This window comes from Ovis canadensis, chromosome 18, assembly GCF_042477335.2.
Source record: "Ovis canadensis isolate MfBH-ARS-UI-01 breed Bighorn chromosome 18, ARS-UI_OviCan_v2, whole genome shotgun sequence".
NCBI classification, from domain to species: Eukaryota; Metazoa; Chordata; class Mammalia; order Artiodactyla; family Bovidae; genus Ovis; species Ovis canadensis.
The window spans coordinates 80,159,199-80,186,441 of NC_091262.1; the positions used below are offsets into that span (position 1 = coordinate 80,159,199).

General features: G+C 47.9%; 1 protein-coding gene across 28 annotated transcripts in view; it reads left to right on the forward strand.

Annotated features, from left to right (window-relative positions):
- Positions 1 to 27,243, forward strand: part of PPP2R5C (protein phosphatase 2 regulatory subunit B'gamma) — a 140,219-nt gene that overhangs the window by 88,488 nt on the left and 24,488 nt on the right. For all 28 annotated transcript variants that reach the window (XR_011250388.1, XR_011250386.1, XR_011250387.1 and 25 more), the window contains 6 exons: positions 17,790 to 17,900; positions 18,842 to 18,934; positions 19,022 to 19,152; positions 23,051 to 23,110; positions 24,830 to 24,938; positions 26,488 to 26,541. Coding sequence is in view for 24 of the 28 variants with exons in the window: in XM_069559847.1 (XP_069415948.1) it covers positions 17,790 to 17,900; positions 18,842 to 18,934; positions 19,022 to 19,152; positions 23,051 to 23,110; positions 24,830 to 24,938; positions 26,488 to 26,541 (558 nt within the window). In the remaining 4 variants the exon portion in view is untranslated. The remainder of the gene's footprint in view (positions 1 to 17,789; positions 17,901 to 18,841; positions 18,935 to 19,021; positions 19,153 to 23,050; positions 23,111 to 24,829; positions 24,939 to 26,487; positions 26,542 to 27,243) is intronic.

Here is a 27,243-nt window from a genome sequence, read left to right on the forward strand (position 1 = left end):
CAGATGATGTTATAAAACCATTCATTGGCCGGAGAGCCATTCAGAGTGCAAGACACATCACGGGGTTTTCAGGAATTAGAGACCCCTCTAATTGATAAGATTGAGGATTCCACAGAATAGGTAACCTTTAGTGAACTACCACTTGTCAAGTTTGGGTCAAGTATCAGAGAAGTCCACAGTTATCTAGAAGCGCTATTGATCACGCCTCGCTTTTCCAACTACCTAAGTGCTGGAGGCAGGTTTTTCTTCCTGTATTTCAACCAAGTGAACATTCTGAGCATAGCAGATAGAAGAATTCAGCTTTGTGGTTCTTTTTTTTTTTTTTTTTTTAATTAAACCAAATAGTAAAGAAGTTTGGAAAAATGTGACACAGTGCTATTTTTCTCACTGAATTTGTTTTAGGAAATCTTTTTATTTAATATGAGTTGTTTTATGAAATAACTAATGTTAGTTATGAAAGAAGTAGTTTTTATAAATTTATATTGACATGAGCTTATTATTTTTTAATGAGCAAGTTTTTTTAAAAAATTTCTCTGCTTTAATTTTTAATACTGTCAATGTCCATAGACAGAACTCTAATAACAAAAGTTCTTTGGATCCTCAATAACTTGCAGGAGTTTAAACGGGTCCTGAGACCAAAAAGTGTGAGAAGCACTCCTCTCAAGGAGTTCTACCAGCACGGCCTGGGAGCGGCTCAGAAACATTTCCTGGGGCATCGCTTTGCTGGGGCATCGCTTTGCTGGGGCATCGCTCTGTGTCTCTGGGTCACACTGAATGGCCTGCCTGCCCCGCCCCCTGAGATTAAGCCTTCCCTGCTGCCTATGACAACTCTAACTCCCCCAGGGCTCTCAGTTCCAGAGAAAACGGCTTGCCCCGGCTTCTTCTGCGGAATTTAGCGCAAGTCCTGATCAGAGCTCAGTAACCCTCACTCGATAGTTTCCTGCCTAGGCGAGGGCGCTAAGGCTAGTCTTGGTCACAGATGAATATGGCCTGCAGGTCGGAAAAGGAGTTGTTTTGGTCACCGGTTGAGTGGAGTGGCTGGCTCAGAGGTGCTTCACATCAAGGTGGACCTCTCTGGCATCACCCACCTCTGTGGGGCTGGATTACTCCATAGAAGTCAGTGACTCTGACTCAGGGGTGCCCTTCCGCAGTCCACCTTACTGTCTCAGAGAGACTGTGTTCTAGAGGAGCGTAGAGCCAACTGCTAATAGTAGCTGCCTCTACGTGGTGTGTTTATGTGGATCTTCCCCTTTTACTCTATTTTTGTAATTTTAAAAAATTTCATATGATTATGTATCTCATTTGCCATCATCAAAAATCAGTAAATATGTTTTTCTTTAAAAAAAAAAAAACCCTCCTGGTGTGTAGTGTTTAACAGTAGTACTGTCCCTATCGGGATCCATGTTGAGTTTCCAGGGGAAATGAGTTCATCACCATATTTTAATCTGTGCTGCTTGTCAGTGACGAGATGGTGCCTTGCAAATTTTCTTTTATGCTTGGGGTTCAAGTCAGCGTTTTCTAATAAGAGCAGAGGGTTTCCCTCTGGTCCTTACTGGAGGTTTCACCGAGATCCCCTTGGTGATCGTCCAGTTAAGGACTCCAGTTAAGGACTGATGTTGGATACTCTCCTTCGGTTTTTATATCTGATGTTTACAGTGTGTTCTGGAAAGTTTTATGTGTTGTAAGGGTAAAGATAGTTTGCAAATGAGAGGGGAAAGGGCGTTTTGAACGAAAGGAGGTGGTATATTAAAAATGAAGCTTCAGTAGTCTGCAGATTTCTTTCGGGTGGTGATTTAAACCATCAGTTCAGTTCAGTAGCTCAGTCGTGTCCGACTCTGCGACCGACCCCACAGACTGCAGCAAGCCAGGCCTCCCTGTCCATGGCCAACTCCCAGAGCTTACTCAAACTCATGTCCACTGAGTCAGTGATGCCATCCAGCCATCTCATCCTCTGTCATCCCCTTCTCCTCCTGCCCTCCATCTTTCCCAGCATCACGGTCTTTCAAGTGAGTCAGCTCTCCACATCAGGTGACCAAAGTATTGGAGTTTCAGCTTCAACATCAGTCCTTCCAGTGAACAATGCTTTCCCCTTTTTGCCTAGTTGTTTTTGTTTTACCAAAGTCACAGTAACGTGGGGGTAAAGAGGTGCTTTCGTCAGAGATGAGCTAAGGGGAGATGAAAGCAACAAGTGCTTGTTAAAACCCAGAGAATGCTTGTTCTACCTTAAATATCAGTGAGCCGTTTCTTGGAGATTTGTTCTTATTTTGAGAGAATTACCCTTTGCTTTGTTGGATGTTTTAAAATTAGTTTTAAATGTGTGCTTATTTTAAATGTGTGAAATACAAAAAGGAAAAAAAAGTTAACCTTTGTCTTTACTCTGCCCTTTCCCAGTTCTGCCTAAACCCACCCCTACCTCCAGCCAACCAACTTATATGTACCTTTTTTCCCAAAAGATTGCTAAGAAATTTTGGGAGATGATGGATACATTTATCATCTTGCATGATCATTTCGTGGATGTATGCAAATGTTAAATGTATCAAATTGTACAGTTTATATTCAGTTACACATGTCAGTTGTACCTCACAAAAGCTGGAGTTTTTTAAGCTCATAAATTAATACCTATTTCTTTTGATCTAGGAGCACAGTGAAGAAATTATGAAGACACTTAGGGCATTGTGAACCAAGAAGGTTTGAGAACTCAGAACCTAGTAAATATCTTTCTGTAACGTGTTTAAATTAATTTTAAATTTCCATGTGGCAACGTTAACTTTCTAGTGAAGAGTTCTCTGAAATCTGACAAGTATGTATAGTCATGTAACCACTCAGGATAGAGAACAGTTTTATTGCCCTCCAAAAAAGCACTGCACGGTAGTCCTTTGAAATCAGACCTTCCCCTTATCCATTGCCTCTGGCGGCCATGAACCTATCCCCCAGCTCTGTTGTTTGACCTCTTCCAGAATATCATATGAATGGACCCGGACAGCATGTTGCCCTTTGAGTCTAGCTCCTTTAACTTAGCATAACAAGTTTGATGAGTCAGTTTGATGTTTGAGCACACAGGCGTGGGATTGCTGGGTCATATCGTTGAGTATTTGTTTAACTTTCTAAGAAATTGCCAAACTGTTTTCCAAGGTAGATGTGCCGTTTTCTGTGCTCCCACCAGTCACATGTAATAGTTGCAGGTGCTCCACGTCCTTGTCAGCATTTGGTGTCTTCAGTCCTCTTATCTTATTTTGACTTTAAGCTGCAATTCCCTAATGATTAACGATGCTGAGCATTTTTTCCTGTGTTCGTTTGCTTATCTTCCTTGGGGAAGTGTGTGTTCATGTCATTGGCCCATTTTTTAATTGGGTTGTTTTCTTATTGAGTTTGAGACTTCTTTACATATTCTGGATACAAATGCTGTCCCAGATACATGATTTGCAAATCCTTTCTTTCAGTGTGTGGCTTGCCTTTTTATGTGAACAGTGTCTTTTAGAGAGTTTTCCATTTAGATGAAGGCTAATTTATGATTTGTCTCTTTCACGGATAGTGCTTTTGGTGTCATATATAAGAAGTCTTTGCCCCACCCAAACTCAAAACATTTTCTCCTAAACATTTCTACTTTTACATTTAAATCTATGATCCATTTTCTCTGAGGTTCATTTTTTGGCCTATGGATGTCCAAGTATTTGTTGAAGAGAGTAACCGTTCTCCATTGAATTCCTTTCCACCTTTTTGATATGGTCAATCAAAAATTGGCTGTATTTGTGAGTCTGTTTCTGGACCCTGTATTCTCGTCCACTGATCTAGGGATCTGCTCACCTATACCATACTGTCTTCATGATTGTGAAAAGTGACAGTGTTAGTCGCTCGGTCTGGTTCGGTTCAGTCGCTCAGTCATGTCCGACTCTTTGTGACCCCATGAATCAATCACAGCACGCCAGGCCTCCCTGTCCATCACCAACTCCCTGAGTTCACTCAGTTCTGTCCAAATCTTTGTGTCCCCATGAATTGTAACCTGCCAGGCTCCTCTGTCCATGGAATGCTCCAGGCAACAATACTGGAATGGGTAGCCATTCCCCTCTCCAGGGGATCTTCCCAACCCAGGGGTTAAATCAGGTCTCCTGCAGCGCAGGCAGATTCTTTACCATCTAAGCCGCTGGGGAAATCCATTAGCTTTGTATTAAATTTTGAGATCAAGTCATGTGAACGCGCCAACCTTTTTATTCTTTTTCAAGTTGTTTAGCTTTCCTAGTTATTTTATCTCTCCAAATTAATTTTAGAATCAGCTTGTCTTTACTCACAAAATATCTTTCAAGGGTTTTAATTAGAATTGTATTAAACACGTACATTTGGAGAGAATTGACATCTTAACAATATTGAACCTTTCGATCTATAAACACAGCATGTCCCCCCATTTTGGTCATCTCTGAAGTTTTAGGCGTGTAGATTCCCCTGTATTTTTCAGACTCGTAAGTGTGAGTCTTTCATTTTTTGCTGCCACTGTCACTGGAGTGTTTTATTTTCTGTTTCTTGCAGTTGCATCAAGTGCTTCATGTTATGCAGTGCATAAGTATTGGTATTGTTAGTTAAATTGTCCTTTATAACTGTAAAATGATCCTTTTATCACTAGCGACATTATTTTCTCCAAAGCCGACTTTGTGTGGTAGTATAGCCCCTCCAACTCTCTCTTGACTGGTGTTACCATGGCAAATCTTTTGCTTTCCTTTTGCTTTTGACCAATGTGTGTCTTTATATTAAAGTGGACGTATCATAGACAGTATATGGTTGAGTCTTATACTTTTATTCAGTCAAGCAATCTCTGCCTTTTGATTGGGGTGGCCAAACCATTAACTTTTGTGGTGAGTATTGATATTGTTGGGTTTAAATCTACCATTTTGCTATATTTTTTCTCTCTTTATTCTATCTGGCTTTTGTTCCCTTTTCCTCTTTTTCTGCTTTCTTTTTGACCAACTGAATGTTTCTTGTGATTACATTTTATCTCTTTTGTTGGCTTTTAAACTATCACTTGTTTTTTAAAAAAAAACCTTTTTAAATTTATTCTTGGCAGTGCTGGGTTTTCGTTGCTTCGTGAGAGCTTTCTCTAGTTGCGGCAAGTAGGGGGCTACTTGCACGGGCTTCTTACCGTGGGGGCTTCTCTCGTGGAGTGCATGCTCCAGGCATGGGCCTCAGCAGCTGAGACATTCAGGCCCCAGCGTACATGGAGTTGGTATCTGCGCCTCGTGGGCTCTAGGGCGTGGACTGAGTAGTTGTGGTTCACACGCTTAGTTGCTCCATAGCATGTGAGCTCTTTCTGGACCAGGGATCAAACCCACGTCCTCTGCATTGGCAGGCATATTCACATCCTCTGCACCACCGGGGAAGTCCGAAACTATCACTACTGTTTGGTCTCATGTATTTAGCTTTTCTAGAATGCATCTTTATTTAAATCTCTTTAAAATAGAACTGTTTCCTAAAAATAATACACCATGGGGTTTATAATATACAGAGAAGATGTATGGCAACAACAGCAGAAAGACTGGGGTAGAAGCAATGGAAGTCTGCTGCTGTGAACATATTTACGTGACACAGTGTACAGTCACTTAAAGGCTAACTGTGACAAGTTAAAGATGCATTCTCAGTTTAGTCAGTTCAGTTCAGTCGCTCAGTCATGTCCGACTCTTTGCGACCCCATGAACTGCAGCACGCCAGGCCTTCTTGTCCATCACCAACTCCCGCAGTCCACCCAAACCTATGTCCATTGAGTCGGTGATGCCATCCAACCATCTCATCCTCTGTCGTCCCCTTCTCCTCCTGCCCTCAATCTTTCCCAACATCAGGGTCTTTTCCAATGAGTCAGTTCTTTGCATCAGATGGCCAAAGTACTGGAGTTTCAGCTTCAACATCAGTCCTTCCAGTGAACACCCAGGACTGATCTCCTTCAGAATGGACCGGTTGGATCTCTTTGCAGTCCAAGGGATTCTCAAGAGTCTTCTCCAACACCACAGTTCAAAAGCATCAATCCTTCACCACTCAGCTTTCTTTATACTCCAACTCTCACATCCATACATGACCACTGGAAAAACTATAGCCTTGACTAGACAGACCTTTGCTGACTCTCTGCTTTTTAAGTAATGTCTCTGCTTTTTAATATGCTGTCTAGGTTGGTCATAACTTTCCTTCCAAGGAGTAAGCGTCTTTTAATTTCATGGCTGCAATCACCATCTGCAGTGATTTTGGAGCCCAGAAAAATAAAGTCAACCACTGTTTCCACTGTTTCCCCATCTATTTGCCATGAAGTGATGGGACCAGATGCCATGATCTTAATTTTCTGAACGTTGAGCTTTAAGCCAACTTTTTCCCTCATCTTTTTCACTTTCATCAAGAGCCTCTTTAGATCTTCTTCACTTTCTGCCATAAGGGTGGTGTCATCTGCATATCTAAGGTTATTGATATTTCTCCTGGCAATCTTGATTCCAGCTTGTGCTTCTTTCAGCCCAGCATTTCTCATGATGTACTCTGCATAGAAGTTAAATAAGCAGGGTGACAATATACAGCCTTGTCGTACTCCTTTTGATCCAGTCTGTTGTTCCATGTCCAGTTCTAACTGTTGCTTCCTGACCTGCATACAGGTTTCTCAAGAGGCAGGTCAGGTGGTCTGGTACTCCCATCTCTTTCAGAATTTTCCACAATTTATCATGATCCACACAGTCAAAGGCTTTGGCATGACTTTCAATAAAGCAGAAATAGATGTTTTTCTGGAACTCTCTTGCTTTTTCGATGATCCAGCGGATGTTGGCAATTTGATCTGTGGTTCCTCTGCTTTTTCTAAAACCAGCTTGAACATCTGGAAGTTAACGGTTCATGCATTGCTGAAGCCTGGCTTGAAGAATTTTAAGCATTGCTTTACTAGCGTGTGAAAGTGAAGTCGCTCAGTTGTGTCCGACTCTTTGCAACCCGTGGACTTGTAGCCCACCAAGCTCCTCCGTCCATGGGATTCTCCAGGCAAGAATACTGAAGTGGGTTGCCCTTTCCTTCTCTAGCGTGTGAGATGAGTGCAATTATGCAGTAGTTTGAGCTTTCTTTGGCATTGCCTTTCTTTGGGATTGGGATGAAAACTGACTTTTTCAGTTCTGTGGCCATTGCTGAGTTCTCCAAATTTGCTACCGTATTCAGTGTAGCACTTTCACAGCATCATCTTTTAGGATTTCAAATAGCTCCACTGGAATTCCATCACCTCCACTAGCTTTGTTTGTATTGGTGCTTCCTAAGGCCCACTTAACTTCACATTCCAGGATGTCTGGCTCTAGGTGAGCGATCACACCATCATGATTATCTGGGTCATGAAGATCTTTTTTGTACAGTTCTTCTGTGTATTCTTGCTCCCTCTTCTTAATATCTTCTGCTTCTGTTAGGTCCCTACCATTTTTGTCCTTTATCGAGTCCATCTTTGCATGAAATGTTCCCTTGAAGAGATCTCTAGTGTTTCCCATTCTATTGTTTTCCTCTATCTCTTAAACCCTCTTCAGTTCAGTTCAGTTCAGTTCAGTCACTCAGTCGTGTCCGACTCTTTGCGACCCCATGAATCGCAGCATGCCAGGCCTCCCTGTCCATCACCAACTCCTGGAGTTCACTCAGACTCGCGTCCATCGAGTCAGTGATGCCATCCAGCCATCTCATCCTCTGTCATCCCCTTCTCCTGCCCCCAATCCCTAAACCCTCTTATACTTACCCAAATAATTGCCATTTTCAGTATTCTTCATTCCAATATCCATCTGATACCAGTTTTCTTCTGCTTGAAGGACTTTCTTAAATTTCTCTTGTAGTAGATGTATGTTGTTGTTTAGTCGCTAAGTTGTTTCCGACTCTTTGCAACCTTATGGGGACTATAGCCCACCAGGCTCCTCTGTCCAAGGGATTTCCCAGGCAAGAACACTGGAGTAGGTTGCCATTTCCTTCTCCAGGGGACCTTCCCAACCCAGGGATTGAGCCCACGTCTCCTGTTTGGCGGGTGGGTTCTTTGCCTCTGAGGTCTGTGCTGTGCTATGGATAGTCACTCTGCTGCTGCTGCTGCTAAGTCGCTTCAGTCATGTCTGACTCCGTGCGGCCCCATAGACGGCAGCCCACCAGGCTGCCACCAGGCTCCTCCATCCATGGGATTTTCCAGGCAAGAGTACTGGAGTGGGATGCCATCGCCATCTCCAGGATAGTCGCTCAGTTGTGTCCAATTCTTTGCGACTCCATAGACGATAGCCCACCAGGATCCTCTGTTCGTCAGGATTCTCCAGGCAAGAGTACTGGTGTGGGTTGCCATGCCCTCCTTGAGGGGATCTTCCCAACCCAGGAATCGAACCGGAGCCGCCTGCTTTGCAGGTGGATTCTTTACCAGCTGAGCTATCAGGGAAGCCCACCCCTGAGGTCTACCAGTGATTAATTCTTCCAGCGTTTGTTTGCCTGAGAAAGTCATTCTTTCGCCTTTGATTTTGAAGGGTCTGCAGGCGCACCTCATTTCATTGTGCTTCGCTTTATCGCACTTTGTGGGCCCTGTGTTTGTGACACATTGAAGATCTGTGGCCATCCTGTGACAGGCAACTACTGGCACCATTTTCCCAACCATTCCGCCCGCTTTGTGTCCTGGTGTCACACTTTGGTAATTCTCAAAATATTTCAAACCCTCCACCAGCAAAAAGATTATGACTCTCTGAAGGCTCAGATAATGGTTAGCACTTTTAGACATAAGGCTATTGGACACTTAATATACTATGATATGGTTTCACTATAACTTTTATAGGCACTGGGAAACCAGCAACCTCGTATGACTCGCTTTATTTTGATATTCACTTTATTGCAGTGCTCTGGAGCTGAGCCCATAATACCTCTGGTGGGTGTAGAGCAGCAGGTCAGAGTTTAATCCTTAAAAAATTGTGCTACACTCTCCTCCTGCTTGCATCGTTTTTCGTGAGAAGTCGGCTGCCTTTCCTGTCTCTGTTCCTTTGAACCTAGTGTATCTTTTTTCCCCCCTCTGGCTGCTTTTTACGATCTTTTTCTTTTATTCTTTTTAATCAAGCACCTTGATTACGATGGCCCTTGGCATAGTTTTCTTCTTTTTCTTGTGTTTGGAGTTCACTTATAATTTTTATCAAATTTGGGAAAGTATTTGGCCCTTATCTCTGCAAACACTTTTTTCTGCCCCCTGTGCCGTACTCCTTTAGAGACCCCAGTAGCGTGTGTGTTAGGCCTCTGAGAGTTGTCCCACAGCTCACGGGTGCTCTTTTTCTCTTTAGCATTGTATTTTTTTTCATGTGTTTCATTTGGTGATTCCCTTTGTTGTCTTCAAGTTCAGTAATTTTCTGCAGTGTCTACGCTTTTTTGTTAATTCCCACCCAGTGAATTTTTCATCTCCCATTGTCGTCTTCATCTCATATAGTTCATGTCTTTTCTATATCTTCGTGTTTCCACCTAACTTTATAAACACAGAATGCTGCTTTAGCCTTATCTGTTCATTCTGCCGTTGTGTCAGTCCCAGGCATGTTCCGTTGATGGGTTTTCCTTCTTGTTACAGACTGTATCGTTCATGCTGCTTTATGTGTCTGGTAATTAATTTTTTATTGGATGCCTGACTATGTGGATTTTGTCTTGATGAGTACTGCATACTTTCTTATTTCTGCTAATGTTCTGGAGCTTTGCTTTGGATGCAGTTAAGTTACTTGCAAACAGTTTGATCCATTTGATTCTTGCTTTTAAGAGGTGTTAGGAAGGACTAAGGAGAAGGTAGTGGCAGTGGCCAGTACTCTTGCCTGGAAAATCCCATGGACGGAGGAGCCTGGTGGGCTGCAGTCCATGGGGTCGCTAAGAGTGACCCGACTGAGCGACTTCACTTTCAGTTTTCACTTTCATGCACTGGAGAAGGAAATGGCAACCCACTCCAGTGTTCTTGCCTGGAGAATCCCAGGGACGGGGGAGCCTGGTGGGCTGCCGTCTATGGGGTCGCACAGAGTCGGACACGACTGAAGCGACTTAGCAGCAGCAGGAAAGACTAATGAGCTGACTCACTGGAAAAGACCCTGATGCTGGGAAAGATTGAAGGCAAAAGGAAACTGGAACACCAGAGGATGAGATGGTTGGATAGCCAACTCAATGGGCATGAATTTGAGCAAACTCCAAGAGATGGTGAAGGACAGGGCACCTGGAGTGCTTCAGTCCATGGGGTCGCAAAGAGTCAGTCATGGCAACTGAACAACAAGGAAGGCCTGCGGTCATAGTCGCTCTGCGGCTAATTATCCCCTCTACTGAGATGAGACCCCCCCGCCCGATTATGAGCCCAGTACTCGATGAATTAATGAATTCTTCCAGTCTGCTTGGTGGGAACAGGCACTGCTGCTGGCCCTGGGTAAGCACTGGGTCTCTGCTCTTTACAGGTGCCGTTTCGGCTCCAGTAGTTTCTGACACAGACGTGCTGGTCAGTCCTCTGCTGAGTAGCTTAAGGAGGCCGCTGCACTCTCTGGAGTAGTCTCTGTGCAGCTCTGTCCTCTCTTGGACTGTGCCTTGTAAATTCCAACACCTGCGTCTGCTGAACGGCACCTGGGTTCTTTCTGCCTGTGCTGCAACCTGGGAATTCTGTTGAAGGAGAAAGCTGGGCATTTGCTTCCCATCTCTCAGGAATCTCTGTCTTTCACTGCCTGAAATCCATGCCTTGCAAACCGTTATTCCATATGTTTTAGCTTAGTTTTTTTGGTTGTTTCAGGAAGTAGGGCAAATCCCATTTCTGTTACTGTGTCTTGTCAGAAAGTGTAAGTCTCTGCTTTATTATAATAAGTACTCAGTCGGTTTGTAACTGCATCCTCACAGGTGGTCCAGCAATGATTCTAAAAATGAACTAATTAAAGGTGATGTGCCTAATTTATAATTGTGTAGCTGTGTACATCTAGTCAGTGGAGATGGCACGTAGCACGAAGATGGTTGGTTATGCATACATGACCAGGAGATAAATACTTTAGCTCTTAAGCTTCCCTTTTCAGTTCGTTTCTCTCATGTTGAATGCAGAATACATAGTTTTGCCATTCCAAAGCATTCCTAAACTTTCCACAACTTATTGCAAAAAAAAAAAATCAATGTATGTGATGTATAAGGATGTTAATGGTAAAATTTAATTGGTAGCTGTATAGTTATTCACTGTGAAATTCAGCTGTTTATCGTTGAGGTTTTTCAAAGCAAGATACTGGGGAATACATCGTTCAGAAGCTATATAAAAGTCACCTTAGGTCCAGAGTAAACAGCTTAGGAGAAGCTTCCATTTGCAATGTTATCTTTAAATAGCACCAACTGAACTATAAGTATTGCAGATTAGTGGTTATCTTTTGTAAGTAAATGTTCTGTTCTGAAGTTCAGAAAATAAAAACTAAAGAATAAATTTATATGCATAACTATAAATGACTAGCATATTTTCATTTGAAGAAGATGCTGCTGCTGCTGCTGCTGCTGCTGCTGCTGCTGCTGCTGCTGAGTCGCTTCAGTTGTGTCCGACTCTGTGCGACCCCATAGACGGCAGCCCACCAGGCTCCCCCATCCCTGGGATTCTCCGGGCAAGATCACTGGAGTGGGTTGCCATTTCCTTCTCCAATGCAGGAAAGTGAAAAGTGAGAGTGAAGTCGCTCAGTCATATCCGACTCTTAGCAACCCCATGGACTGCAGACTACCAGGCTCCTCCATCCATGGGATTTTCCAGGCAAGAGTACTAGAGTGGGTTGCCATTGCCTTCTCTGAGGATGCTATTATACCCTTAATAGTGAAATAGTCATACAATTTAAATGTATGTTGTTTGAAAATGTGAGAGTAAATTTCCTTTATTTAAGTATTCTGTGAAGACTTGTAGAGATTTAATCTCCATAGCTTTAACTTTGATTAAGAACATATTTGACCGTAAGAATAACCGGCTGTTCACAGTAAGAGTTCAGCTTGTGGTTCCTTCATCCGGGCGTCTATTTGGAGGTAGAGCTGCATCCTTTGAAAGCAGCTCTCACTTAGAGGAAGTAGTGATGTTGGTTCCTGGAGGAGGGGACCCACCTTCACTGCCCCCACCCATGTTAACAGAATGCTCGTTCTGTGCCACGTGAAGTGATGGGCCTTGGAAAGCAGCACCGGGGGAAAGACATTAGACCAGGAATTACCCAGCCATCCAGTTATATCTGAGACACAGATCGTGAAGAGAGGGGCAGGATGATGGAAGAGCTTAAACTCAGGGGCCCGATTTGAAGGTTAGGAGAGGTTCCCCTGATGAGATGACACTGCAGAGGAGAGCTAAGGCTTAATTGGGACATTTTCACAGTTTCCAGGTGATTACTTGGTGTTGCAGTTAATAAGGTGACTGGTCAGTGCTTTTCCCAGAGGACCCACTTGCTCTCAGCAGGTTTTTGAGGCCCTACCGGGTGCTGGGCGCTGCAGCGGGCACTGGAGGGTCAAAGTCAAGCAGATGCTCCCCAGGACGACACCTGAATTCTGCTGTGAAGCCAGACTGATCTCATTTTACAAGTGAGGCAAGGGATGGTTTTTCTCTTTCAGATTGCTACTAAGATTTTTATTAGCCACCTAAAAAGTCAGTTAGAGTTACTACGATTGCTTTCAAAGTATGAATTGCTTTGTGGAAAAGTTACATCTTTGTGATACGATGTCATCTCACACCAGCAAAGGGAAGGGTCCTTGTTCGTTCGGGTATTCTTTAGTGCCTTTCCTAGGGTTTTCGTGCTCTGAGGCCTTGTAACTGACTTGTGAGTTCCCAGGCCCTTGGTCATTTTTGTGGCCACATACCTGGGGTCCACCTGTTAATCATGTTTCCTCATTACCTGCTGTTGGTGGAGAGGCTGTTGCTGTTAGGTGTGTGATTTTGGTTTTCGTATGGGTGGTCCAGCTATGATGCTCTGGCCTTTGCCTCTGTTGGTTTTCCCAGTTATATAATTTGCAGTCAAATAACAGCTTGCCGTTTAAAATATAATGTGGAAGGGTTCCATTACCCCCTACCCCCAAAATGTATCTCTTAGCAATATGACCCTCAGAGCCTGGCCTTCCTATTACAGGAAGAAGGGCTGTAATTTGGCCTTTGGTGGACTCATCTTTATAAATCCTAGTGATATGAATAAAACAGAATCAGTAGCAGTAGAGAACCCTTGTGGTTTTAAGCAGAGAACTGAATAATCAGCTTTTCTTTCCTCGTCTCTGAATCAGATTATCAGTGTTCCTTTTTGGAGTGTGTCCCTGTCTTAAACCTTTATATTGTCTATACTATATACCTATATATACTATATACCTATATATACTATATACCTATATATATATATACCTATATATATATATATACTATATACCTATATATATATATACTATATACCTATATATATATACACTATATACCTATATATTGTACTGCAGGTGTCTCACAGCGTGAGTGTTTCATTACTTCACCCACTGGCAGGGAGTATCGCAGGTATAGAAAGCGTGCATGTGACCGCTAAATGGTGAGACTTTTCCATAAACTCGCCTCTTGAGCCATTTTGGTTTGTGTTTACTCAGTAAATTTGGCACCTGGGAGAAGAGCATCTCCAGGGTCATTTAAATACTAAAAGTAGAATGTCGGGAGAGCTGTCAAAGCAGGTGCTTCCTACAGCACGGTCAGTCCACGCCGTGCACGGGGGCTGTGCACGCCTGCACACGTCATGACGTCTGTTTCTCACATGCCCCATGCAAAGCAGGGGTTTACTCTCTTTCTGCAGGTCAGAAAACCAAGGCTTGAGTAGGCTGTTGAGTCTCGGGTCCTGCTCTTGAGTGAGAAGAGGGCCCAGGGAGGCTGCCCCCTGAGGCCACGCTGCACCTTTATGTCCAAGACCTGATTCCGGCTCTGTGTGCCCGGATCGGGGTGCACGCTGAGAGGCTGTGGGGGGGTTGGTCTGCATGATCTGCACCAGATCTAAGGCTTCTAGACTTAACGGCAGAAATGGATTCCCTCTGATTTCCATGGCGTGATGTTGGCAATGATCGCCTTCTATAGTGCTAAAGCTAAACTCCACGCATCTAGACAGCACGTGGATGACAGACCACGGTGCTCAACTCATTTGACCCCTGAAGCTGTTGGGCTAAGAAATGTTGGTGGGTTGGTAGCTCGAGGTGGCCTGTTTTTTTTTTTTTTTTTTGCCTTCTGCTCTTTGCAAAAATCCCATGGACAGGAGAGCCTGGTAGGCTCTTTTTACCTTTTGCTCTTGCCTGGAAAATCCCATGGACAGGAGAGCCTGGTAGGCTGCAGTCCATGGGGTCGCTAAGAGTCGGACACGACTGAGCGACTTCACTTTCACTTTCATGCATTGGAGAAGGAAATGGCAACCCACTCCAGTGTTCTTGCCTGGAGAATCCTAGGGACGGGGGAGCCTGGTGGGCTGCCATCTATGGGGTCGCAAAGGGTCGAACACTACTGAAGCGACTTAGCAGCAGCAGCTCTTTTATCTGTGTTTTAGTTTTTAATGTCTTTAGTCTTTTCTAGAGCATTAAATCAGTGCAATGAAATGTGGTAGGAAAGGAGGGTAGAAATTAGTGTGAGGTTTTTGTTGTTGTGTGAAACAAATAATTTTCATATCCATTGGAGCTGGGCAGTAGTAAAACTTCCTGGACCGAAGATGGTCATCCTCACAGGACACTGAAAGGGGGACTTTTGTGTTCAAACCAACTTGGTCTGCAGCCCCTTGCAGGCCCCAAGGATGGATCAGTCAGAGTTCCTCCAGAGAAGCAAAACCAGTAAGCTAGAGCAGAGAGAGAGGAGCAGATGGATGCATGGGTGGGTGGGTGGGCTTTGGAGGCTCTGTCTCAGGACACATGGCGTCCGACGGGGCAGACCTGAACCCCAGGGGGCGGGCGCTGCTGCTGCTGCACACCGTGGCCTTGCTTCTTCCTCAGTGAAGCTGGTTTTGCTCTTAGAAGACTTCTAACTGCGTGGATGAGGCCCACCCTCATTCTTGAGGGTACTCTTTCCTTAAAGTCAGCTGATCTAGGTGGGACCACAGTGACTAAATGCCGTCCCAGTGACAGTCAGATCACTGTTGGATTGAATAGTGGGTACTCTAAGCTGTCAGCCGGGTATGCTTTTTTTTTTCAGCCATTGCCTTAACCACAGTCTGTCATGCCTCCCTTTCTTGCTCCTCTGGTTACAGCTGTCACACCTGGTTTAACACTCAACCCCCGGCTCAGAACCTCACCATGCCCACCTATCCCCTGAGCGGGGCCTGTGCCTGCCGTCCTGCAGCCTGGCCTCTGCCCGGGTCGCCACCCCTCCCGGGGGCATCTGTGCTCTGCGGAATGTTGGGCTTCCCCGAAGACCCCCTCTGAGGGGCGGCCATCTCCCCGTGTGTCCCAGCCTCCAGCCCCTATCCAGGCGAGCTAACCACTCCTCTCTCCCCTTTGACCTCTGTGGCCCCTGTGCTCCCCTCTAGGTGCCCTGCACCCCAACATCACGGGCCCACCAGCAAGTCTCCCAGAGAGGAGGGCGGAGTGTGTTCACAGACACCTCCCCGCCAGATCCAGGACTCCTAGGCCCAATTTCTGGGAGCCCCCCAACCAGTGGCTCTCAGGGAGAGGCTTGGGAAGCCCGGCCCGGGAATCTAAGAAGGCCCCCCGGCTCCGTTCTGATCCTGTCCTCTCGCACCCCGCAGCCTGGGAGGAGGAGTGGCCGGCGGTGGTGACCGAGCTAGTTCTGCTGACCGTGCCCCACCTCACAGGCCCAGAGAAGACAAGCTCGCCTCTCCTTAGTGGGCGGGCGCCTCACGTCCCCTCGTTCTGTAGCGTGGGCTTTGGGACCGGGGACCTGGGGGCCAGCGACAGAGGACTTGCCCCTTCAACCTGGCCACGGCTGTCCCAGCATCTGCTCTGCGGTCACCTGTTGTTTGGGAGGCCTCTTCTGGGCCCTGTGCACACACCCCATCCACAGGTTCCGGAGCACCGCCCCTTTTTACTTTTATCTTAGGAGAGTGAGAGTGAAAGTCGCTCAGTCATGACTGACTGTTTACGACCACATGTACTACCCATGCGTGTCCTTGCAGTTCTTGGAATTCTCTAGGTCAGGATACTGGAGTGGGTTGCCTTTCCCTTCTCCAGGGGATCTTCCCAACCCAGAGATCGAATCCAGGTCTCCTGCATCACAGATGCAGGATTCTTTACCAGCTGAGCCACAAGCCACAATATTACTCATATTTTTAGCAAATTGTTTTAGTTGTTTCTGGCTTTTGGTTCCTTGCTCCAGCCATTCTTTGTTCCTCCTGTTCCTGGACCACCTATGTGAGCTCCTCTCACACAACTTAGAGAGCAGACTTTTGTTGTTGGGGCTTCTGGAGCCCGTGATATGGGGAGTGACTGTGTTTGTTTGTGGAAAATGGTATTACAGAAAAACAGGACGAGCCAAAACAGGTGCCTTGGAGTTTTCGCTTGGTCTCTACAAGGCTGTTCTCTGAAGAGCCAGGTTTGCTCTGAACGCCCTGCAGAGACCCTCACTGTTGCCGTGGAGTGGGATTCTGCCTTGTAGGTTGGGGGGGTTTGATTCTGTACATCTGGGTTGCAGGGACAGAGGGCTTCTTTTGATCCCTAGAGTCGAGCTCTGTTAACTGGTGTAGGTGGCTCAAAGATTTGGTGAGATCACTGGTAACATTTAAACTGATAACTATGAGGGGACTTCCCTTGTGGGCCAGTGGTTAGGAATACGCCTTGCAATGCCAGGGACGTGAGTTCAGTCCCTGGCTGGGGAGCTGTGGTGCCCCAGAGCACCTGAAGGGCAAGTACCGCAACTGCTGAGCCTGTCTCCACAACTAGGGAGTCCGTGTGCCCCAAGAGAAGATCCCGAGCACCACAACCAAAACCCGACGCAGCCACACAAACCAGAAATTTTTTAGAAATAAACTGACCACAAAAGAAAAATAGGTTATAAATTGGAGATAGAGGAGAACTAAACCTTCCATTTATATCAGGAATCTATCAGTATATGTTGTACCTTATGCTTGTTAACCATGAGGGCCCCTGTGCGCCCAAGAATCCTAGATTTTGTGTAGAAAATGTGTCGTAAAGCCTAGTGTTTATAAACTGGTGTTTATAAAATTGAGGTGAATCAGAGCCTGGGCTGGGGGCGCATGGTGACGGACAGTGCAGGAGGAGAACAGAGCAGAGGGCAGAGTCACACGGGGGGATCTCCCAGACCCCAGAGGACTCTCCCGTCCGTGTGTCCCGTCCTGGCGTGGTGCCGGGCTGTCCTGCGAGAGGAGCCTGTCCTCCTCTCCTTGCCAACACTGCAGCCCTTTCTCTGGAAAGACTCCTCTGGCCGCCCACCCGGGGACCACCGTGTCGTCACTGTGGCCTCTCTTGTCCCTGTCCCTGCGGAGGACTCCAGAAGGTGCGCACAGCGTCCAGTGCAACACGACCTCTGCCGTTTCCTCCCTGTTTGCAGTTCTTGGATCTCCACGGTTTCCTTTGTGATCTCAGCTTTTCTCACTAGCGCTCGGAACTCTCTCTGTGTTCTGAAACAGGTGTCATCCCTGCCGGGCGGCATCTATTACTGCTGGCTTTCCGGAAGTCAGGCAGGGACCTCGGTGTAGGCTGTCACGGCCTCGGGTCCGGCTGCGGCGTTGACCCAGGGTCGCGAGACCCACACCGCCTCTGAACACTGAGACTAAGACGAGCCCGGTCGCCACAGCAGGCAGCTGCCGTTAGAATGCCTTGAGGTTGTTGTAGACACTCTCTGGAAGTTGTTTTAATATCCTGGTCATAATTATAAAATATGTGGATTTTAGTTTGCAGTTAACATGTTTCGAACGTTACCACCTTCCTCCAACCCCACGGGAGCAGAATTTGACCCAGAGGAAGATGAGCCAACGTTAGAAGCAGCCTGGCCTCACCTGCAGGTACGGGGTCGCGGGTGCCTCAGAAGCAGAGGGGTGGGACGTGGTGGTTTCTCAACCGGAGCCCACGCCCAGCTGGTCCCGGGGTGGGGAGCGGGGAGGCCTCTGACCTTTGGTGTCACAACCCTGCAGACCTTCACATCCGAGAGCAGTGTTGTAGCAGAAGAAGGTTCTTGTTTGTTTGGAGACATTACAGAAACTACAAAGCTACAGAACTGTCAGTATATTTTCAGTGGAAGTGACCGATGAGCTGAGGTCGCGGGTCTTATGCAGACATTTCTCAGTCTTGGTCCTCGGACTTACTGTTACCTGCGATGTGTCCCAGGACCCATCTGCTTGACGGATGCTGTTTTCCTGACACATTAGTGAAGAAAGAGGTGGCTTGGGCAGGGCGCCAGCCCTACGAGCTACATTGGGAGGTCTGGGTCGGCTGAAGGAGGGCAGTCGGGGAGCTAAACACCCTGGGAAGGAGCTCGATGGGGAGCAGACAGGAGGGGCCAGAGGCAGAGCACCCTGCCCTCAGTGCCGTGTGTGACCGTGACCGCCTGCAGCCCATTCATGCAGGGGTCCCAGCTTCCTGTGCGCCCGGCCTTCCGCCAGGACCGTGGGGGTGACGGGACCTGCGAATCCCACCTGGAGTCTGGTCCCAGCCTGGGCTGTGGCTTCTGTGCACTGTGGGCTCCAAGCAGGGGCGACCTCAGCCGTGGCCATCACTGTGTAGATGCCACGGAAGGGTATAGTCCGTGGTTCTTATAAGTAAAGCAGTTACCATCCTCAGTATAATCAAGCCACGTGCTTTGATGTGGATTCTTCAGATACGTGCCTGTGGTTTTGTTAAGGTTAGTATTTGCAGACAGAGATTCAACTCATAGTATGCTGTGAAATCTCCGTTTAATGAAATACCGTGTTATTTGACTCACTTGTTTTTTTCTTTTCCCTCCTAGCTTGTTTATGAGTTTTTCTTAAGACTTTTAGAGTCTCCAGATTTCCAACCTAATATAGCAAAGAAGTATATTGATCAGAAGTTTGTATTGCAGGTAAGGCCCAGATTAGCTGAAGCTACAAATTGCGTAATCCACCCAGAGAGAATTACCGTGTCACTGAGTGTCTTTTTCTCCTTGAAGCTTTTAGAGCTCTTTGACAGTGAAGATCCTCGCGAGAGAGATTTTCTCAAAACTACCCTTCACAGAATCTATGGAAAATTCTTAGGCTTAAGAGCTTACATCAGAAAACAGATAAATAATATATTTTATAGGTAAGTCCGAGCACGGTGGCCTTCCCCTCTTGCACGCTGATGGTCCCATCACACTTAACCTCACCGTTTTCCTTCAGAGGCTGAAGAGGAATGGCTGTTTGTGAGCAGCCGGCCTGTCGTGTGCAGCTGGGGGCCCGTCTACACCTCTTGTCTCGGCGCCGGCAGGGCCCCTTTGCTCTGTGCCTGCTCCCCTACCCCCCTACCACCCCCCAGCCGGCTTGCACCCCAGCCTGTGGTCTAGCTCTTTTCAGCAGGCTGGTCACCCCAAGCCTGGCTCCCTCTGGACCCACTCAGAGCCGCACCAGCTCACGCTTCCCCGTGGATCTTGGTGGAAGGAGGAGGTTGGGGACTGGCGCAGGGGCTCTTTGGCGGCATCCCTGCTGGAAGTAGTGGGTGAGGCAGAGCAGTGACCAGGGCCTCCCCAGGCCTGCAGGTCCACGGGGGCCGGCTTGGCCCTGGTTTGTTGAAGGAGGGCCCCGCCTCAGGGTTCAGGGAGGAGTGTCCCCCAAGTGTTCAGTTTGACCCCCTTCTCCCTTTGCACACCCACCCACCTCCACTTCTGTGAACCTGAGTGCTAACACCCCTAGATCCGCCAACTCCCACGCCAGCACGCTCCTCTGATGAGCAGGTGTGGGTTCTGGGCGAGCCCCCGGTGCCCCGCTCGTCCTCCCGTTTTCTACCAGCCCTTCTCCTCAGCCTCTTGGGCTCTGGAAACAGGCTCGCACCAGGAGGGCCCTGGCGTGGCGGGTGGTCTGGTCTCGCATCTCCAGCTCCAGCTTCCCCCCCGGCTCCTGGGGGCATCCAATAAATGTCAGTGGATAAAACCCTTAGCGTGGTTCCTTCTCTGCCCTTGGAAGCAGTAAGGGGTGGCTCAGCCCCAAGTCCCCGGCTCCGGGATGCCTCAGGTAGTGATGAATCCCGGCGCTGACAGGCATCCGCTGTGAGGTCTGAAGGCCAGTGGATTTTGTGGGAGGGGGTGGCCCGGGGGCACCAGCGCAGAGCACCCCAGTCAGCCTGGCTGGGGCCTTTTTAGTGGCCATGATCGAGCAGGGAAAGCAGAGGGGCTGAGACGGTGGGCGGGACACAGGGTCCCGTAGCCGAGACCAGCTCCTCACTTCATGAGAGAAAGATGGAGAGGGCGCCCAGGAGCTGCACCCCACTCGCGGCGCCCCACGTGGCGCAGCTGCGGCTTGCGAGACGGTCTGAGACGCGCTCGGCCCCCTCTCCCCGAGGCTGCTTGTGCGAGGCCCCTACCTAGGCCTGTGCTTTCTCAAGTCTAGTCCACGTCTTCACAGCTGAGTCAGGCACACGCCCGGCTGAGGGCTGACGGCTCCAGGTGAGGGCTCTCGCCCATCTTGGTCAGCAGTGGGGCCTGAAGGTTAGGTGGCAGGTAGAGCCGGGCCTCAGCCTCTGCTACCGACACGTCCCCGGCAGCTGGGGGCTTCGGTCAGCCGTCTGCTGGCCCTGGCGTCCGGTGACCCACCAGGCCCCGGGAACTCGAGGCAGAGGCCGCAGTGGCTGCCGCTGCCCCGCAGGGCATGGCCTCGGCCAGGGGCAAGCTGGCTTCTTCCCTTTGTATGGGTCAGAGCGACTCGGGGAGGTGAGCACAGCCCAGCTTGGAGGGGGAGCAGCTTCCGCCTTTGTGTGAGGTGCAGAGCGCCTCACCCCCCAGGAGAGGGGTGCATGGTGTCCGTTTGTGGGGGGCCCTGTCCTTGACAGGCAGGTTTCAGCCCAGCGTGGGGAGAGGCCTGGCTCCTTTGTGCGGAAGGAGGAAGGAACACCGCGGCTCTGCTCTGCATGGACCCTCAGGGCTGCCTCCCGTTTTGTACCCACTTTCTTGCTCCTCTCTGCAAAAGAAGGAAGGGGGCTGTGCTTGCTTTCTCTTTCCTGTGAAGTGAAGTGATGTCGCTCAGTCATGTCTGACTCTTTGCAACCCCATGGACTGTAGCCTGCCAGGCTCCTCCATCCATGGGATACTCCAGGCAGGAATACTGGAGTGGGGTGCCATTTTCTTCTCCAGGGGATCTTCCCAACCCAGGGATCGAACCTGGGTCTCCCATACTTATAGGCAGACTCTTTACCATCTGAGCCACCAGGGAAACCTTCTCTTTCCTGTACCTGCTCCATATCTATCAAGTAATCCAAATTAAGAGTTTACCGATGAGAAAATAGTAAAGTTGATTTAGGAAGATAAAATAGATGCCGGCTCCAGGCAACCCTTGTTTAAATGTCAGCACTGGTAGAGCTGGGTCACAGGTGGCACCTAGGGGCCTGGCTGCCTCCAAGTGTCAGGAGCCAGAGCTGAGCTCTCAGGCTTTAGGACCCTGGCCCTGCTGCTGCCTGCCCAGCCGGCCTGGTGGACACAGAGGAATAGAAACAGAAGTGGGCCGGTCGTGCTGGACAAAAATGTAACTTGTACATCTGAGCCATTTTTAAGTATTTCCAGTAAAACAGATGAAGCGAAGGGAGCCTTGAGTTCATGAGCCGAAGTGCCTCCCGTGTAGACGTCCGAGGAGGCTGGAGCTCCCTCCGGGCCGGCTTTCCGGCTCAGGGCAGGGCGGCGGGGCTGGCGTGTCTGAGGCTGGCACGGGCCCCGCACACCAAGCAGCCTTGCTCTCACCAGCCCGGCCACCACGATCCATCACGGGCACACCCCTGCCTCAGCTCCGTGCTGCGACCACTGCTATGCTCTGCTGCTCAGCGATTCTCACCCAGGTCCCTGTGGGCTCAGCTCCGATCAGTCCAAGCTGGTGGTGTCCAGGCCTCCACGTGACTGCCTTGCCTGCCCATCACCCACCTCTGTTGTAGCCAAAGGGATTCCCTCCCCACCCCATGACCCCATTTTTAAAAGATCGGTTCCAAAATCTAGAGACGTTAGGCCTGCTCCTTGGAAGCCTGTCACACTTTGTGTTTGGCCTGGTCTTTACCTTACCGTCACTATTCCATGTGTTTCAAACAAGGACAATGAAAATTTTTATTCGTTGCGAACTTATTTTTGGCCCAAAGCTGGCTCTAAACTGGTAGTTTTTGTCTGCTAGGCAGGAATGTTTTTCAAACACCAGCCCCCTCTGGCTTCAGGCAGAATTCACTGCGTATTCTGGGTTAGGCTGACTCCAGGCGAGCCAGGTTGTGGGGCAGCAGTGGGCTGTTCCTGGGGGACCCTCGGGGAGAGAAGTCGCTGTCCTATTTCCTGGCCCTGGCCCCTCTCCCTGGCCCCAGTAGACTCAGCAGTCGTGTCTCAGATGCCAGGCTTGGCCCTCACACCAGGGCTGTGTTAACAATAAGTCCTGGTCCGCTGCCTCAGGCTGACATGGGCTCTGGGAGCCCCAGGGACCACACGTGGACCCCAAGGGAGCGGCTGCTCAGACAGAGGTTTCAGAAGATGGCAGTTGAAGCAACGTAGGAAAAGCGTGGGGTGTCAGGGAGGAAGTAGGGGAGCCAGTCCCAATGGTGAGGAAGTAACTTATACCCTTTGCAGAGACCACGCTAAATATCGGAGGCTTTAAAACTGAGTCAGGTGTCAACTTAGCTTGAGATGTGGCAAAAAAAATAAAAGCAAACAGCAGGCCATTTGTTGTCAAATCCGGGTGGTTGAGATGTAGTGCTCACTGTAAACATCCTTCCCAATTTATGTTTGAAACTTTCAAAATAAAACATTCGGGAGAAACGGGAGCAAGCCCCTGCTCCCTGCCTCCTGAGCATTGCACACCCAGGCCTTGAGGAGTCTCTGGTAACAATCAGCGGTGCCCCCAGAGCGGTGTTCACAAATAGCGGCGCTTCTTGTTGCCTGGCTACGTGGTTTTCTTCTAAAAGCCTTGTTTTCTTCTTCAGAGCATTTTCGTCTTTTCCAGCCATGATTTCAGTATTCTAATTCTAAGTGACATCTTGCTTTTTCTAGATTTATTTATGAAACAGAGCATCACAATGGCATAGCAGAATTACTGGAAATATTGGGAAGGTAAGCTGTCTCTCTGTTAATTGGCAGTGAACAGCCTTAGGTGGGATTCATGCCAAAACGATCCAGTTCACTGCGTTCAACCACCCCTCCCCAGAGCAGGGCAGTGCAGGCTGTCCTCCAGAGGAACTTAAATCAGCCTCAATGGCAGGGGCTGGTGAGCCCTTGGATCAGGACTGAACGACAGGACTCTTCCATTCGTATGGTTCCATATGTGGATTCTGTTTCATGTATATACCTCGGTAGCATTACTATGGGAACCCAATCTCAATTATTTCCTCAAGAGCAGTGCTAAAAATAGCTACATTAAGAAGGTTTACATCTGACACTTAGAAGAAGAATAGGTCATTTATTATACATTTGGGGTATTGAGTAAGTACTAGTATTTCAAATTGCTTTGATTTTATAAATTTTTCATATGTATTCTTATAAACTAACATTTCAAAAATGTCATCGTCTTAATCCAAGTAGAGTTCTTGCTTCCTATCTTTTTTTTTTTTTAATCAACAACCAGTAGGTATTCTCTCAGGCCTCCTAACTCACTGATTGTCAAACAGCGTTCCTCAGGTTCCACGGCTGAATAAGCTCGAAAGTGCTTTTTCCCCAACACCTCGCGTGGGGATTCAGTTCACCTTAGAAGCTACACGTTCTGAGGGGTCCTGCAGGGAAGAAACCACCCTCCTGTTCAATCTAGTGACTCCCAAAGCTTTTAGAAGACCGTAACAGTGTTGCCATCTGGCAAACTGAGGCCCAGTCGTTCTGAAAACAACTTCCCTCGCCGTTTCAGATAAAATGTAAAGCAAACGACAGTCCTGGTGGCGAGCTCCCCTCTGACAGGGCCCCGGGTTCTCTCTCCCAGCGAGTGCAGTGAGCGCAAGAGCGGACGCCCTTATTGTCTGGCCTTACTTAACACTCATGCCTCCCGTTTCCTTCCCTGTAAAATGGGAAGGTAATCGTATTCGTGTCCGAGATTGTTGCGAGGCTGATGTGTCCAGACAGCCCCCACGCCACACACGAGGTCCTCTCCTGTCCCCTCGTTTGAATGCGCAAATCATCCCCAGTGGTCACTGCAGACAGCCTGCCTGAGTGCCCAGTGTGCCAGGCTCAGGGACAAGGCACCAGTTGAGAAGCTGCTGTGACTGCTTCTGCAGCTCTCAGCAGCTTACCTGGGTGTGAAATGCCGAGTAGATGTTGTGGATGAAAACTTCAGCTTGGAGGTTAAGAGCAGGGGACCCCCTTTCCCTGCAGAAGGGAACAGCTTTCTTGTTGATTTTTAAACGACACCCACTCTGCACACGCAGACTCTGTTCTGCCAGCACTGGACTAGAGGCAGGATTTCTCTGGGGAAGTGAGTGAGAATTCCAAACGATGGTGGAGGCCGAAGGAAGGCGCTGGTGCCCACCCGAGTTGCGGGTCTCAGGGCCCTGCCTGGCGGAGGAGGTTTTGCCCCCAGAGGCTCCCGCTGCTCCGGGAGCTACCTGTGAGCTCAGAATTTTTAAATCACCCTGCAGTTCCAAAGATAGAAATGACTGTGCTTCCTGAAAGGGACCTAACAGTCTTTTAATTTCTGCTACTATCCGCCCTCCTTTTTTCTGACACTCATAATTTGCTTGCTGGTTTTCATGGTGAACACAAAAACTTTAAAAAAAAAACAGCGAGATACGTTTTTTAACCTGGAATTTGTATAAATATTCAAACTTTGAATAAATTCTGTTTTTGCAGTATAATTAACGGATTTGCCTTACCACTGAAAGAAGAGCACAAGATTTTCTTATTGAAGGTGTTATTACCTTTGCACAAAGTGAAGTCTCTGAGCGTCTACCATCCTCAGGTGAGGACTCCTCCCTCGACAGTCGGTGGGGCCTCGGGAGGGAGCGTGGCCGTCTCTGCTTGGACCTCAGTGAACTTGGGACGTTGAAGCCCAGCCTCCAGCAGGGAGTGTTTTCTCTGTTACATCACATGTGGACTTGGGTGTCAGGATTCTGATGATGAGTGAAAGGATAAGGGAGTAAAAGAGATTGCTTTTTAAGAATATCAGAAAATTCTCAAGAATGGAGAATTTCAAAATTGGTTGTCAGTATCGGAAAGGGAGCGGTTCACATGATGAAGGGTTCAAGGAAGACCTCTCGGACGAAGACTTCCTGTGGCGGGATAGAAACCTCACACCCCAAGGACGACACCTCTGTGTCTGCCTGCCAGTCAAGTGGCAGGAAGACAGGTTGTTTGGGGACTTCCCTAGCGGTCCAGTGGTTAGGGCTCTACACTTCCACTGTAAGGGTCACGGGTTTGATCCCCGGTCAGGGAACTAAGATTCCCCAAGCCACATGGTACAGCCAAAAGAATAAAAAAGTAAATATTTCCAAACAAAAAGTTTGTTGTTTTTTTTTGAAGCTGTGGGGTTTTTATAACTTTGTAAAAATCTGTTTACGATTACACTGAAGAACTAATCCATAAATGGTTTCTAACTGGTTGTTTGGCTGCGTTTCCCCCAGGAAATTTGGGTTTTCCTTCACCCTTTTCTTCTAAGTTCCATGTAGACAGAAATAAGCCACACTGACTGCAGCTTGGGAAGTTTCAGGTCCGAGAGCCAGGACACACCCCCCGTGTTCTATGGGGCCTCCCTCGGGGAGCGTGCCTCAGGGCATCAGAAAGCGTGTTCTTTGGTGGTAGTTGGTGGTTTAGTAACTAAATCGTGTCCAGCTCTTTGTGACCCCATGGACTGCGGCCCTCCAGGCTCCTCTGTCCTTGGGATTCTCCAGGTAAGAACACTGGAGTGGGTTGCCATTGCCTGCTCCAGGTGATCTTCCCGACCCAGGGATCGAACCCGTGTCTCCCGCATTGCAGGTGGATTTTTTACCAATGGAGCCACCAGGGAACCCAGCTGTTCTAGTAACACTGGCTTCCTGGGAAATTTTTACTTAGAGTTTTTTCCCTGTTTCCTACTAACTGGTAACATCTTTACATCCAACCAATTTATTATCACATTAGTTGTTCTGTATTAGAAATTAATAGTTTAGGGATTTAAGATGGAAACAGATTTTAATTTTTTTTTTCCCAGCAGTTAGATTACTTGTCCATTACAGTCTCCAAAAGGCCACAAGGAAAGTCCTCACCAGCCCTGGGCTGACTTGGCAGTATTGGTCTAAAAGACCATCTCCTGGTTGTTGTTGTTGTTGTTTTTTTTCCAACTTCCTGATGTTCCTTCTGCAGTTGACCTGTGTCGCGCATCGGTCCTGGGGTCCCTCCCTGAGAGTCCCTGGGGTGGGAGGTGGGGGGCATGGGTCATGTCCAGGCCCGTCTCCCCAGGGGAAGGTGTCTGGCGGTGATGCAGCGTTTTCACGGTAATGAGCAGTGTTAACACTCTGTCTCTCTCGCTGTAGCTGGCCTACTGCGTGGTGCAGTTTTTAGAGAAGGACAGCACCCTCACTGAGCCGGTAAGTACAGCCGCTCGCTCGGGGCCCTGCGATGTGGTGTGTGATTGCACTTATCAGTGTTGTCGTCTGGCTCCTTCACCGCAACAGCCTCTCCCTCCTAAGTTACAGCGACGACAAACGCAGGCTGATCTCATTCGTTGTTATGAGTTTTCAAACTGTAGCAATTTTAATTACAAGTCCCCTTGTCGAAGTGATTCTTTTATGTAATAAGATGGCCACCTTATCCCGCATTGCCTTTTACTCTGAAAGAACGGCATGGCTGCTGAATTGCGTGCAGTTTAATGCTTCCATGTCGCTTGGTTTAACAGCACAGTTTACTGACTGTAGTCAGAGGAAGTGTAGTAAGGATTCAGAATGCCTATACTAAGGAGGTTTTGCTGTTTTGAAAATTCTCCCCAAGTTAGAGTGTAACTATTTTATGATCATTGTATCATAAATGAGCATTAGATTACCACTGTCAGTGTTTAGATTTCCACATTTCTTGGCAGTTTATCTTTATTAAAAATAAAAAGGCTATTGTAACCTAGATTTCACAAAGTTGGGTGGGTCAGGTGGCCGTTGAAGCATTTGAATACACTTTTTTAACCAGCTTTATTGAGATGTAATTCTGTGCCATATAGCTCACCCACTTAACGTGTATGAGTCAATGGTTTTTTTATATACTAGGTTATTAATTTCTTCAAATGTGGTAAAATATACTGT